Source organism: Hermetia illucens, chromosome 4, assembly GCF_905115235.1.
Source record: "Hermetia illucens chromosome 4, iHerIll2.2.curated.20191125, whole genome shotgun sequence".
NCBI lineage: Eukaryota > Metazoa > Arthropoda > Insecta > Diptera > Stratiomyidae > Hermetia > Hermetia illucens.
The window spans coordinates 41,287,220-41,302,106 of record NC_051852.1 but is presented as its reverse complement, the minus strand read 5'-3'; the positions used below and the strand labels follow the sequence as shown (position 1 = coordinate 41,302,106).

The 14,887-nt window shown below is 39.5% G+C and overlaps 2 protein-coding genes across 2 annotated transcripts in view; both read right to left on the bottom strand.

The window, feature by feature from the left end:
* LOC119654654 (uncharacterized oxidoreductase SSP0419) overlaps positions 1-14,887 on the bottom strand; it is a 96,005-nt gene that overhangs the window by 59,740 nt on the left and 21,378 nt on the right. The window lies entirely within an intron of this gene.
* Positions 5,170-5,857, bottom strand: LOC119654655 (enhancer of split M1 protein-like). Its single transcript, XM_038060144.1, has 3 exons — positions 5,770-5,857; positions 5,529-5,678; positions 5,170-5,268 (listed from the first exon to the last, which is right to left on the bottom strand). Exons 1-3 carry the CDS (start codon positions 5,798-5,800, stop codon positions 5,237-5,239), a joined length of 213 nt encoding a protein of 70 aa, XP_037916072.1. The 5' UTR covers positions 5,801-5,857; the 3' UTR covers positions 5,170-5,236.

The following is a 14,887-nucleotide window of genomic DNA, read 5'->3' as shown; positions in this document are numbered from 1 at the left end:
AAAAGCCTTGAGATTGCATCCAGATCAGACAAATGGCGTAACCGATCGCGACGAACCGACCCCGCTTGTGAACGAGACAAAGGCTGAAGAAAAAGATGAAGATGTGATTCTCTAACCAGGGAAATTCAAGTGCACAATCTCAAAAGGTTTCTAACCAATTAGATTAATTTCCTTTGTCCTAAAAGGACGGCACACATTAATAGATCGGCTTATAAGGGATATATGTATTCCTAATTGCTCGTTTCACTCCAAGCAGCATGCCTACCAGAAAGGAAAATCTTCGGAGTCGGTAAAAATTTAGAAGGCCATATTCGGAAATAGGCAATTGGAGATGCCTTCAGCTATTCCTTGACCGCATAAATCCTGCGAGACTACGATAGAAAAGATCCACAAAGGAAATTCAATCAGTCGTACAATCATGCGTCCATCTTTGGTGAAACGACGGATAGCTCTGATCCCTGCCCATCATATGGTCTTTAGGAAGACATACTCTGTCATAGTCACCAGTCTTTTGAAATTACGGACTTAACAATTTTCATAGACGGATCAGTCATGGAAGACATTGTACATGAATTGAATTAGATAAGTGCCCTTTTATTGGCATTACAAGAAACTGTTCCGGCAGTCATACAGCGCCGAAATTAAAGAGCTACACCATATTAAGCCAATTGGTGTTGAGCTGCCACTAGGTGCTATTGAAAATTAACTGACTGAATGAGGGTCCCAAGGCACTCGCTTATCGCTGGCAATGAAGAGACTGACAGACTGGTTCATCAAGGGTTTGGCTCTACAATAGCGGAACCAAAACCAGAATTCGGCATCAGGTCCTCCAGATAAAATTAATGTGGGGGTTTCAGCTATCTATAGCTAATGTGAAAAAAAAGGTGGACACGATTCTGCATTTCGTATGTCTTCCTCAGACCTTAGACGAAAATACCTTGGAACAGTTTTCTCCAGCGAGGAATCTGTGCATTCTTTACCCTTGGAAGTTGTCCTCAGATTCGCAAAAATCCGTGAACGCAGCATGCAGAAAGCCGTTGAATACGCTATTTTAGGGAAGAGTAAATGGGCCAAATAAAAACTTTATGTGCTTGGAGCTGCAACTCCTCCTGCTAAATAAACCTAACCTACGCGACACCATTCCTGCCTGATTATTACTGTGAAGCAGTTACGAATGTGTTTCGTAAGGCTGTTCGCAGTAAAAACCGCTTGCCTAGAACTGTTACACACACTTTTTATTCATTTCAGACTACTATTTCCACCATTCATTTTCCTTTGTTTTTTTTTAAACTTCATTCCCAAGGCAGAACTGAGGACTTGACCTTCAAGGTTTTCGAATTTCTAAACGAACTAAACTGAATCAAATGTAAATATAACACTTCAACTTATAAATATCAATTGCATCTGAGGACTAAACAGTTCCATAAGTAATGCAACCATTTTTGCCTGACACAACCATACAGTATAGCGCATTATCATCTGCTAGACTAGATGAAAGGGTTGTTAACTTGATAATGTGCTAGATCTTAGTCGTCTTTCTGCTGCGGGCGAATCATAACATGCAAAACATTTTCATTTATTCAGAGAGATCTTTGGAAGTGACTAGCCCAAATCTCAAATTCTCGGATGGCATGATTGATTCGACGAAAGCCAAAATGAGGTCGCCGCAGTGGAGATCCTGAACTTCCTGAATCGACGAAAATATAAGGAGAGGTGAAACTCTGATTGCCAGGATAATGTTCAGTTAATAATAGAAACTCTATTTTTCGTCTTGTAGCCAAAAGCGTTGAAACTATAATAGTTTGGAGTTGCGAATGCTCGGGTACAAACTCTCGGCAATGTATAAAAACAATCTTAATTTAGTTTAGAAGTTAGGACCATCGATCATTCATGAATTTTTGAATATGACTTGCAGACTAAAAGGGAAATTTTGACTGTCAAACTTCAGGGTAGTCCCGTAATAAAAAGATGTTTATGCATTGTCCTTTTTTACCCCAGTTGCATTGTACCTACCAAACTATTGCTTAGATAGCTTTCTGTTTGGAAGTCTATAAAAGGCTGAAAAGGATGGCCACATATAGCCGAAGAGACAAAAGGAGTGGAAACTCGCAACAATGATCAGAACGCAAAGTTTACTTGTCTCCCAGTGCTGGCCTAGGCAACAATTGGATTCATTCTGAGTTCAAGGCAAGCAAAATGCACGTTATTTTGTAAATATAAGTATGCTGCAGCACTTCTCAAGCAAAGCACTATGTAACGAGATGATTTTCAAGCACAGAAATCAGCTTTAAAACATCGTATCTTAGATTGTCGTGGAGAATCGACATTCAGAGTCACTGATTATCTGCTTTTCAAGCTAGTCCACCTTTCAGGTCACCGGCTATTAGATAGCTACTGCCGAATTGAGGTTTCGTATAATGTAAACATGGTTTTCCTGAATACATTTTTATTTTTTAATGTTGTCTGCTGATCGAGATATGATACTTTTTGCATCTACAGCGACATGTATAGTTCTATTTCGCTAATCGTTGCTCGTTTTGCTAATAATAATATGATTTTCACTTTTTTCTATGTTCTTTGTTTAAGTACCGTGAATATGCCTCTTAGTTCTCCCTAAGCAAGTCTGGTCCATTGCTCTTGAGTAGGAGGTATCAGTTAAGTATACTATGAACCTGTTGTGCTACAACCAACGAAATAACATGCGTAATAACAAACATGGTAACTTCAGAATCTTTCCACCTTCAAGCGATTAAAAAAACACTTTCGATAGCTTTTGGTGATGACTGAGAGAATATTGTGCTCGCATCCATTTGATATCGAGCCGCACTAGTCGGGGAGAAAGTGTTTTCTCATTTTTGATTCATAGACCTTTGCTTTTGAGAAAATACATAAAAAGATTGAGGGGCGTCTGCCTACCGCATTGTTTGACGATTGAGGGGTGAACTCCGTTGGCCTCCTTGCTAAGAGGCGCAAAAAAATCTACAAATTCAAGGAAGAAGACTCAAGGAAAGTGGCAGCCACCTACACTGAATGATTGGCAACCCTCTTAGGAAAACGCGTGAAGAAGCAGATGGATTGCGCCGCTCGCGAACACTTAGGTCCGTTATTGAACCGGAAACATTGTAAGATTGATTGATTATGTAAGACAAAACCTTATTAACCTTGAAGATACTGACTATAAAAATGTAACAGTCAGAACGGAGTGTACTTGACCTGTATATTTGGCTATAATTTACCAATAAAAATTATCTTTTTCTTAACCAATGGATAATTTTATCAGATTTGTTTTGTCAAAGATCCGCCCCCGAGGTGAGCTTCCGGGTCAATTTGTCTTTTCTTATGGAAAGTGGGAAGTGATTCGTGAGCAATTTTACACCGACATAGGAAACCTTCCCCGCTCCAATGTTGCCAGAGAGATGTTGAGAAGCGCTTAGTCGTGTGGAATATCACGTTCGAATTCTTCTTCATGCGAAGAAGATTGGACTCGATCGATGGAGGAACCAAATAATAGCAGCTTTTTTGAACGAACAAATTCCCTGCGTCTACTTCCTTCTCGTTGTTAAAGGGAATTCCCTGACTTGGAGGCTCTCTGATGTGTAAAACGGTTTCAGACTAGTTCTTTAATGACGAAGAAGTGTTTAATCCTTCATTCAATGCGAAAAAAAAAATATAGAAATCTTCATTTTTCTTCAAATAATAGTAACAATCATTGGCACAACAATCCATATTGGATCAGGGTCTTGAAGTGTATTAGGGTCCTTCATTCAAGATCATAACAGTACATTAAAGTATACTGTAGGAGTCGACTGGTATCCGATATCCAGTCACGATAACAAATCCCTCTGTTATCAGTGAGATTTGAATCGCGACCCTCCGCTACGACAACCCAGCGCTCTAACCACTTGAGCCATCCAGACAACTTCAAATGTTTTGCGGGAAGTGACTTTAGAGTGACCATGTTATAATTGATCGAAAAGTATAGCTTAATTTAAGCCCATGACTCGATAAATAACCAAGCAAATATCATCTGTGTAATCGGAAGGGGAAGGGGAAAACACTGATGTTCGTGGAACTTTTTCGTATCCTCCATACAAGGCAGAACTATGGTAAATGCTGCGAAATTACTACGATACCATTTCTACATCTCTGAGTATAGAAATCTATATTTGAAATAAATTCGAGTTGTACAAGAACTCAAAAGATGTCTTTTGCAATGATTCGGCAAATCATATCTGCCTAAATTTCGTTGATATAGCGCTCAATTTTCTCCAAATCCAGTCTGCCGACATAAAACTTGTACTCTGAAAAACTTCCTTCAGGTTCCAGTCTAGCGGAGTGCAATCGCATGATTGGGACGGCTAAGCATCGAAATGAGAAATCACACCACCAAGGAATAATTCATGTAACAATTTGAATTTTGGCATAAGAAACTGGTTCATCATGCCACGGTAGTAAGGACTACTCGTTAATGTTCCTTGACCTGTTAAATTTTCAAAGTTGCTGATAATGCTTGCATCCAAAAATCGGCAATAAATAGTGACCCTTTGTAGACGTATTCGCATCGCATCATTAATAGAGCTGTCAAAATGAAAGCTAGCCTCATTACTGATGAGGACGTTTGATTCCCTTTGAGGGGTGGAATAGATAGATTTTATCAAAGTAAGAATCATTGCTCAATTTCAAGGAAACAAATAATTTTCGGCATGGTCTTATTTGAAATAAAGGAATGATGGAGGATTTTCTCTCCGCAGCCCTGTTAGTTGGTATTCACATCCGTTTTCTTTTCTTCTCTCCAAAGATATTTAGCATATTTCCGTCATCATATAATGATATTCGAAATTAATTTGATTTTCAGTATTATACGCTATCTACTCCCCAGAAACCCTGGTCCAACTTTCGCCATCCCTTTAACCACAAACTTTTCGCAAAAGGAACATAATAGGAAAAACCATCAATTCATTTTGTATCATTTGCCCAAAGAAACCATACATGCGGAAATTACCTGGATATCGCTTGCTATTATGGATAAATATGGTGGCACACTGTAGTTACTTTGTTTACAACAAAGAAGAATAATGTTATGTTGAAGAGCAGAATTAAGTGTAGGAACGTGGGAATTAGAATATTTTTTTACTAGTCTTGATATTTCAGATAATACTGAAAATCCGACTCCGAAATGATATATTTTATTGGTAAAGCATTTAAGATCACAAATAATTAATCACTGATTATTGGTTTAACATCGTCCTTGTTTCAGGAGCAGGAAATCTAAGGGCAAAGATAACGTTTAATCGATTTGATTGTAAACATATATTTCATTGCTTCAGAGCATTTCAAATATTTCTTTTTATTTAGTAACAACAAAGCAATAACGAAAACTATTCAATTGATTAGAGAAACACGTTGAATGTCAACGTTCTTAAATTCTTGTCTGGTTCAATTGAATGCTCCTACTAACAATTGAATTACGAGTAGCAACCTCAAGTGTTTTAGAAACACGATGATTTCACTTGTGTTTAAATACTCACTTCTTTGATATTGGCAATTGTATTTTCTCACTTCACATTGGTTACTGAAAGTTCTTTTAGTGAAATTCTCTATTGCGCACACGGGCCGATATATTCGGGGGCAGATTTGGGGACAAAATGTGTCCTGGGCGATAGTCCCAAGGACCAGAACTGTGTTAGACAAGTATTTAGTATTTAATAAACAGTTCAATGAAAAATAATTTTAATAAACGCTTTAAATGCGATTTACGCATTAACATACCGAGCCAACAGATGTATCGAATCCAAGTCATCCTTTTTTCCAATGATCTTCAGATTAAGAAATGTTCCATTAAAAATTTGCACTGAATTTAACTTCCACATTAGAAACATCTCCCATTTATATATGAGGAGAATATTTACGCTTCCCGGTTGTATGAAATCTTCTTTTTTTCGATAAATTGCGAAGTTTTATCAAATAGTAAATACAAATGAGTATTAGTGGAAAACCGTTCAAAACATATGTTAAAGAAGCGATGTAAACAAATTGAATTGCATATTTGTCCATATTTTGATGAATATACTATAATAAGATCGAAACTTAACGCCCAAGTGCTCAGGTAGTTTAATTTGGTTTTTTCTTCAAGTATGAGAAGTTTTGTGGATTTTTTATGTAAGAATATTTGGGAAAATCATGGTCCAATTAGCTAAATATCTCATAGTGTATATATTGAATACTCACAGTTGCAACTTTCAATAGATGTAATGGTTTCTGAAAATTGTGTGTGACAGGCAAACAGACAAAACCTTAAAAACTAGTGATTAAAGACTAGACTTTGTCAGTTTGTAACTTTGTAATTTCGAAATTTGAAGAACCCTAATCTGGCACATTTATGAGTCGCTTCCTCATGAGAGTCTTCTCTTAACTATGGATGGTTGACATTTTCAATTGCAAAGTTGAGCTCTTTCAACTGGAGTGCGGCCTTTTATTATGATATTATCCAGGCATACTCTCTTTTCTATGTTCTGAAGGTCCACGGAACTTCTCTGTCATTCCTTCGGCTTGCTTCAGAGAAAACTCACCTAATTATCCTCTTATTTTCCTACAGATACATTTTGATTAGTGTCCTTTTACGACCAAAAAAAACAAATCAAATTGCACCCGGATTCCTTTATATGATATTAATTCGGTAAACTGATCTTAGTATCTAACTATTAGTAATCATCATTCAAATCTATTTTTTATTCATCTTCATCGTATTGAAAATAATGACTACTTTCATACCTTTTCCATTTTTCGGCACTTTATTTTATTTTTATATTCGTACAAACCATTTGCTATTTTTCAAGCTCGAAGCGTCTAGCTAGGGTAGCTATCTCTAGTTTGTGCCAAGCCCAGCTCTAAGTAGCGCCTAATTTTGTTAAGACTATACAATTCGGCAAGTCCTACCACATCCTCCTCGCGGTGGCCGCTGGAAACCGTCTTCAGACGGGCAAAGAATGAGCATGGCGAACTGACGAGGATCTGTTTGCTTGCTGATCATATGTTAGGGGCAAGTGGATCTGGCGAGGGGATGAGCCGAAGCAACAACTCGAGATCATCCTCCCTGCACTGGAGAAGGTGCTAGCAGGGTCGTAAGCCAAGATGGAACAACATTCGTCGCAGGCTGCCAATGAGGAGCTTGGTCTTTAGGTTGCGAACTCTGAATATTTTGGACACCTTCAGTTTCAAATAACACCCTTACCCTGGTTGCCAGGTTAGCCAGAGTGGATATTGCTCCCGGACTACTCGTAAAACGGAGACATAGACTCTATAAAAACAGAAAACCGACGATAGAAGAAGAGCGCATGATGCCAGGCTGTTGGAGATAATCATCGAGCCCCCTGTTCTGATTTGATGCATGGACTGGGTAGTTATCAATCCAAGACGAGGAGAAAACCTTTTCTGTTCTATATAAACAGGAAAAGGTAGACTATATAGCGCGGTTCGGAGTCAAAAACGTAAAGGTGAAAGTGTTCCGGTCTGCAAAACCGAACGACCACTTGGATCCAGTCGACGCCGCCAACGACCTGTTGGAGAAGATGAGGATCGACGATCCGACGGAGACTGGCGAACCCCCACGCAAGCAGATCATGCTGAAGGTAGCGCAAATAAATCTGCACCACTCGAACTGCGCCTCGGCTAAGAGAAGAACATCGACATCGCACTAGTGCAGGCGCTTTTCTGTGTCCAAACCTGAGTGTATAATTCCTCGACTTACATGACTCACGGCCGATCAGCTCCGCCAGAAGAACGGCAATATTTGAAGGCCACCATACCAGCAAGGAAGACCAATCTGTTGATAGGCTGCGAAGCCAATGCAAAGCATACGCTTTGGGGCAGCTTGGAAATCAACAAAAGAGGTGAGTCATTCTATGATTTCATTAATCATACACATCTATTGGTGTGTAACCGTACAGCAACTTTCCATTTTCCCAGCTCGGAAAACTGTGGCGGTTGGGAGGAGGCCCTTGATATTAATACTACTAACCGACAATGGGATTTTTAGGGTGGAGAATTGAAGAGTGTCTGAACAGAGATCTTTCTCATATCATAGTTGGATATAAGGCCATATAAGGGTTTCTGAAGAAGTATAAGTCAGCTATCGGCGCTGGCAGAAGGCGGTCCTGGTTGGACTATTGTCGGAACATGGAAAACACCAGCGAATCCGCAAGCCTTTGTAAGATTCTGTCCAAGAAACTTGAATAGTCGGACGGCTCCTGGATGGAAGTTACTTTTCTGCCCTGGGTTTGACGACCCCAAGCATTGTTTGTATCTTGTCAGCTATTGAGAATTGAATGCGATTAGTAGATCCAGACTGCTTGAAAAATGGGGTTTACATGATTTAGATTACCGCTGGATATAACACCAATGATCGCCGGCAATTCAATATCGGGAAGGCACGGTCTTTACGGGTTTAGCCTTGAAATCCACTACTATTTACTCTAAATGTAAGGAACCTGGGAGTTTTTAGTTTTAGGGTATATCTTCAGTCAATCTAAAGTACCCAAATCAACACGTAATACCACTACTACATGTTCATCTGCTACTAAGACGTAACGATCTGGCTATCATTGCTCATCAGTTTTCCACTCCGCCCGGGAATGGTGTTGAAAGTTTAATCCTTATCCAGGAAGCTTTCCTGCAGGCAATCAGATTGTGGCCTTTTTTGGTAAGACTTCATGTTTCTATCACGAAATTATAACGAAGAATGATGACTTATATCACTGAAAAAGCCTTTTTTCATCAACAACCCGGGCGAAGAATTGACGGAATTTCTAAATGGTAAACTAAGAAAGCTATCGTGATTCTTAAGAAGCTGAGTTCTTTGCCAACGATGGATGGACTTTGATCCACCGCCGGTGAGTGGGTCGTCCTATTACTACGAGGCGTAGAACAGTGGAAATTGAAGTACATTGCTAGGACCCAGCAACGATGGCGCATGGGCGTAGTTTATTCACTGTGCTCCTCATGGGGGTTTAAGGCAAACATATATTGCCTTTAAAATTGACATTTGCACCTCACGTTCATTCCAGTTTATATTTGATTAACCAGTACCAACAGCTGCTCCGACGTAAGATGGAACTCGAGATGAAAATATTATTTCCATCATCAATTTCCTTGTATCTGGTCTTTCCGGCACTAACGATCGTAAGTAAAAACAGGAAAAGCTTGCGAATATTCCGATTAGATTAAACAAAAATTATAGTAGATTGCACCACTGCGTTTTCCAGGAGTGTTCTGCGCGAGCTGTCTTCAATCCCATTATTTGGCTGTTTCTTCCTTTGAGATTAAGGATGAACTAAATTTGATCAGGGTACAACCAAAATATAATTATATTGACACCTCAAAGTTTTTTTGGGTATAACGGTTCTGCCACAATAAAGTAGAATTTTTGTAGTAGTTTAACTTACGTCTAGACTCCACCGACTCTCTCATAAAACCCCTCCCTCATTTGAGATTATTATATAATAAATTCACGCCTTCTTATCTGTATCCAATGTTGCTGAGTATGGAGCATGGTCATTTCAAACCCAACAAAGTTCCTTGACTAATATAATATATTTCTTTTTATTATTATTAAAAGAATTGAGAAGAAAATAACATTGTATTATTTTATTGAAATTACAACTAATCTACATAAGCTTCGTCACCATCACAAAGGCCTTGCGATTGTACTTTAAATTCTGAAACAAATGAGAAAGGAAATGTTTCAATTTCTTTAACACTGCATGACAGGATTGAACCATGAAGAGAAGGTGAAATTAGAGTATTTCAGAATAATAACGAAGAGTGATTTTAAATATAATGTACATATATAAGATGATGACTTCTCATGGTCGTAATTTTATGACATTCAGTACTTACTCCTGTTTTTCACGCAGTTAAACCTTTGCATCGTGCACTTGCTGTTGAATGTCCTTTTATTACAGGCCTCAATGGCACAAACAGGTCTATACATCCGTGGACATCTAATACATTTTTTATTAGATTGCGCATAGATCACGCTGAAAACCACTGTTAAAAAAATATTCCTTGAATATCTCAGGACCAAATGCAATACAGTATCCTTTACTCACTTAACAAACACAAATATCTCAACCAGTACATGATGATATGTAATTTTTATTCAACGTATAGCATCTAGTATCTATAAATTCATACTAGTTTCTGCTTTGCCTGAAGCCTTCGTTTTATACGCGAAAACTACGAGATGCTTTGTTGCCTTAGGGAAATGAGGTATTGTCTTATAACAAAACACCTGAGCATATTGCCGACTAAACCAATAAATTATTTTTGGTCAAAACGAAAGAAACCAAAACTGTTTCACAAAAACGTTATGGCAATAAATTATACATCTTTTTTGGTAACATGGCAAAGTTTTTCCTAATGATTTGGTGGTAACCTTCAAAGTTGATCAAATCTAGACTTTTTATATGGAACAAACTAAGCAAGTATGCTCAGAGTCTACTAAGAAACTTCTAAAAATTAGAAAAGCTCATTAGTTTGTTCTGTTCTAATGAAGGTTTCTTTCAATGAACTTTTAATTATTCCAGACTTCCGTAAGTTTAGATGCCAAAATGTGAATTTTTCCAAATGTGTAAATTATAGAATTGGAGGAGAAATTTTCCTATTTCAATGAACTTTTCAAATATCCGCAATGAAAGGTAGTTTCAGCCAATTGAGTTCACATAATTGAACTTGGTGGAATTATTGACTCGACTAGGGGTCGTTCCGCGTTCATCCGAGTTCATTTCGAATAATATCGCGAATTTAACCATGAGATTAGAAAGCGTATGAGGCAGTTTATGAGAAACAAATTTTCACAAATGCTCGTTGAATGTTTGATTAATTGTGTTTTTATTATTATTATTATGTGAAATCATTCGAAAAAGCAGGAAATTACCATGAAATGTACATTTCCTAGTGACTCCAGTCCCCGCCTTAACCCAAAAATTCAAAATGTACATACAAGCAGTACAGACGATGATTCAAAAGGTTTAGGGAATTTAATATTCACTTTGAGATCAATTTCCGTTGATCTTTTTTTCAGTTACAACTCCAGGGGTAGTCGGCTTTGAAAAGTCTTGGTTGTTGCTAACTTAGTGTTTAGCTCTGGGACCGTTCCATATAAATACATTAATGGCTCCTCCCTGCTGTTAAGCTTCTGAGGTTCATGTACTTGTGTTAAAGGCAAAGTCACAAGCCGTGGGGTAAATGTTCCATGGTTAAGGGGGCGTCCTCACAGCTTCAAGTCGCTCCCTTTCTTCTGACATCAATTTCTCTAAAAGTAGCCAGAATATTGTTAAGTTTGCATTTCAATTATATAAACTTTCAAATTTCTGAAAATAAAAGAATTAACTTCCGCAAAGAAAAAGTACTTGGGGAAATATCGGATGGGAAATACGATGATCCTCATCCTCAGTTCATCATGTGGCTATTTAATTAACAACTTCATTACGTTCTAAAATATTGACGAGTGAAAATCGTGTGATGAGTGGTTGTTGTTTTGGCCTTACCATCCTGCCACGCTATAGGCAGTGTAATTCGGTTCCTAACCTTAAGGACCGCCTACAAATTTGATTTTGTTTTATTTCCTGCAATCATTACTGCAGATTCATCGAGCAACTGCAATTTGGTTGCGCAACAGTAAACGCAAATCTAATGTCGAACTGTTGCTGACGATTATGACAGGGTGCACTCTCTAGTCCTGAGACCCGTTCTCTGATATGATCTTGACTGCAAAATCGACTGACCGTGCAAACGAAGTGGAAAGTCGCTTGTCGTATGGAGCTGGGAGCTCCGTTGACGGCTTGGAACTGGAATAAGCGCAACGTTGTGGAATTCAGTTATCACGAAAAAGTGCGATAAATACAGAGTAATGTGTGCCGTGATAAAAGGAATTCCATCATTACAGAGCTACCACAAATAATAACGATTCCGCCGCCGTATATCGTTGTCAGACCAATTTTCACAAGTGAATTCTCCTTAGCGCGAATTACGCGACCATACTATCTCACAATCTTTCCACGATCGATACAACCCCATATCGATCGCGGATATCCGCATTTCGGATGTAATCAAGGCGTGTTACGCTACTAGTCCAACTAAAAGCCTTCATCTCCATTACCGCAAGACGCCAATCATTGTCTTTTATAGCCGACCAACACTCTCAACTCTGAGGGCAACATGGCAAACGACACTATTTTAGATCTGAGACTTTCGCTAATATGTCGATCCTAAAGCACACCAGTTGTAGAGCGCCAATTCATCCAAGATGCACTAATGCGTAAAGCAATTTCATAGCGCAGTTCTACTTTGGCTGATAATATTAACCGGAGATATTTAAATCGCTCACTCTTGCCAAGTCACTACCACTGACAGTGATAGTGCCTGTTTCATGGGGATCCGTCGTCAAAAATTCTGTTTCAATCTGAGAGCATGTTGTCTGAGAGAGATAAACACGGGCGTAGACACGAAGTAGTTTTGCTACACCCGCTATACTTCGAACTTTACTTTTCGGACCGTGGTAGAGCAATTTAAACCAGCGCACTAGTTCTTCTGGCACTAAGGGTTATTGTAGACCATACCAGATGAATTTGTGGTTCACACGGTCAAAAGTCTTGTCTAGATCCAGAAATGAAATGTAAAAAGTTGGATGTCTCTGTATGGGTAACCATGCTACGTGTTTTGCGCCAGTAGTTCCACAGTTCTTAACAAACCCGGCTTGATTCACGGTTATTTGAAAGATGCCACGAATGCGTTAATAAATCTTCACGGTATTGGATAGCAACCGGATCGGACGGTAATTCGAACACTCTACTGGACTACGTTTTTTTCCATATTGGAACTTCTTCTTCACTTTACAGAGCTCAGATGCAATGTCGTCAGGTCCTGTTACTTTTGCGGATTTCACTCGTTTTATTAGTTCCTTAATTTCAATTGCGCTGACAGGTACAATTGCTCGAAATGTGGGCAGTGCTTGTGCAAGTGGAGAATGAACAATTCTTCAGTTGAAATCTGCTAGAAATATTCTCGCCATCTATCCGTCGATCTGTAAGCAAATACCTTCCCTGTCATTAATACAGCAGCAATGTTCGATACCCTGTGTGCGTTGGTGTCGACTTCCGACACGTCAAAACAGATCCCTCTCGCCATGCCCAGTGTACAGTTTATCGTAAAGATTTTTGTAATAGACGCCTTGGGTAACAGCGATCACTTTCCTTTCTGCCCGGTCGGCTTTCTTGTAAATCTGCGTTTTATCGTCGAGAAGCTTATGGTAGAGGCGTTTCTTTTCACAGGCCTTCATTTGGACATTATTCCATTATTCTAAAGCCAAGTATCTCGATTGATGACCTCGATGTATGCATAGGTGCTTCGTGGATTGTGTCTTTAACTTGGTTCCAAGATTCTTCTACATTCGTAATGGTTGATAATCGCATAAGTGAGAACATTTCTTCCTTTCCTTATGAAATCGCGACAGGATGCGGATGTGCGCCGGATCAGTGTATTCCTCACGCTGTTTTATCGATGGTTTGATTCGCTAGACGGCAATCAACGATGTTTTGTATTGCTGTGCATTGACTATGATAAAATGTCGGCATATTAGCTTATGATAGCATAGCCAGGGTAAAACTATACAAGGCCATGAAAAAATTCGGTACCCTGACGAAATTGAGAACCCTGACTAGGCTGACCACGACCAATGTGCGTGGCCAGATGAAAGCAGTAGGATCACTCTCAAGACCATTCGACATCAACAACGGTCTACGACAAGGGGATGCGTCCTCTTTAACCTGGCCCTCGAGGTAGTGATCCGTGATGCTGAGGTAAATGCAAGAGGTACGATTCTCTTTAAATGCACCCAACTAGTGGCCTACATCATGGGAAGAACCACCTGAGATGTACAAACTGCCTTCATCCAGATCGAGCAGGCGGCGCGAGATCTTGGGCTGCACACCAATGAAGGCAAGACAAAATATATGGTGGCAACGTCAGCACGAAAACCATCAAACAACATTAAACCGCACTGGTACGGGAAGAATAAAGATGGGAAATTACGACTTTGAGACCGTTGATAATTTCTCCTATCTAGGATCGAAAATCACAACCGATAACAGCTACGATGATGAAATCCGCGCGCGGTTGTAGGCAGCCAACAGAGTCTATTTCAGCTTGCAAAAACTGTTCCACTAGATACGTCTCATCGTAGGGTCAAGGCTCTTACTGTACAATGACAATGATCTTTCCAGTCCTCATGTATTCCTCCGAGGCTTAGCAAGAAAAACTGTGAACTCTTGGCCGCGTTCGAGAGAAGAATCCTCCGAAGAATTTTTGGCCCCCTACATGAGGATGGACGTCGTTATGTAGGCTACGGTATCGCCTACATAACGACGAAATCTATGAGCGATATCATGACCGTCCGGTTGTGTATAAAATCTGGCTCAATCGGTTACGGTGGGCGGGTTACTTAATCCGTATGGGTGAGGATGATCCAGCCCGGAAACTCTATAAGGGCAACATCTATGGTAGAAAAAGAAGACGAGGTAGACCCTGTCTGAGATGGAGCGATGGCGAAGGTCAGGACGTCAGACAGCTTTTAGTGATATCGAATTGGTGGACCTCGGCGTAAAACTGGGATCTCTTGAGTTCCTTATTAAGGCATGCCTAAACCGGATACCGATTGTTGCGCCGTTGATGATGATGATCTTATGAAAATATAGTCGACTTGCGTTGTGCTTTTACGACTGTGAAATTTGATAAGATAAGACAATCGTTTGATTTATGATTTGATTCAATTTAGCATGCGGACACTTATTTGTTTTACAAATTTACTTATGTCCTGACGTCGTCCATGCGT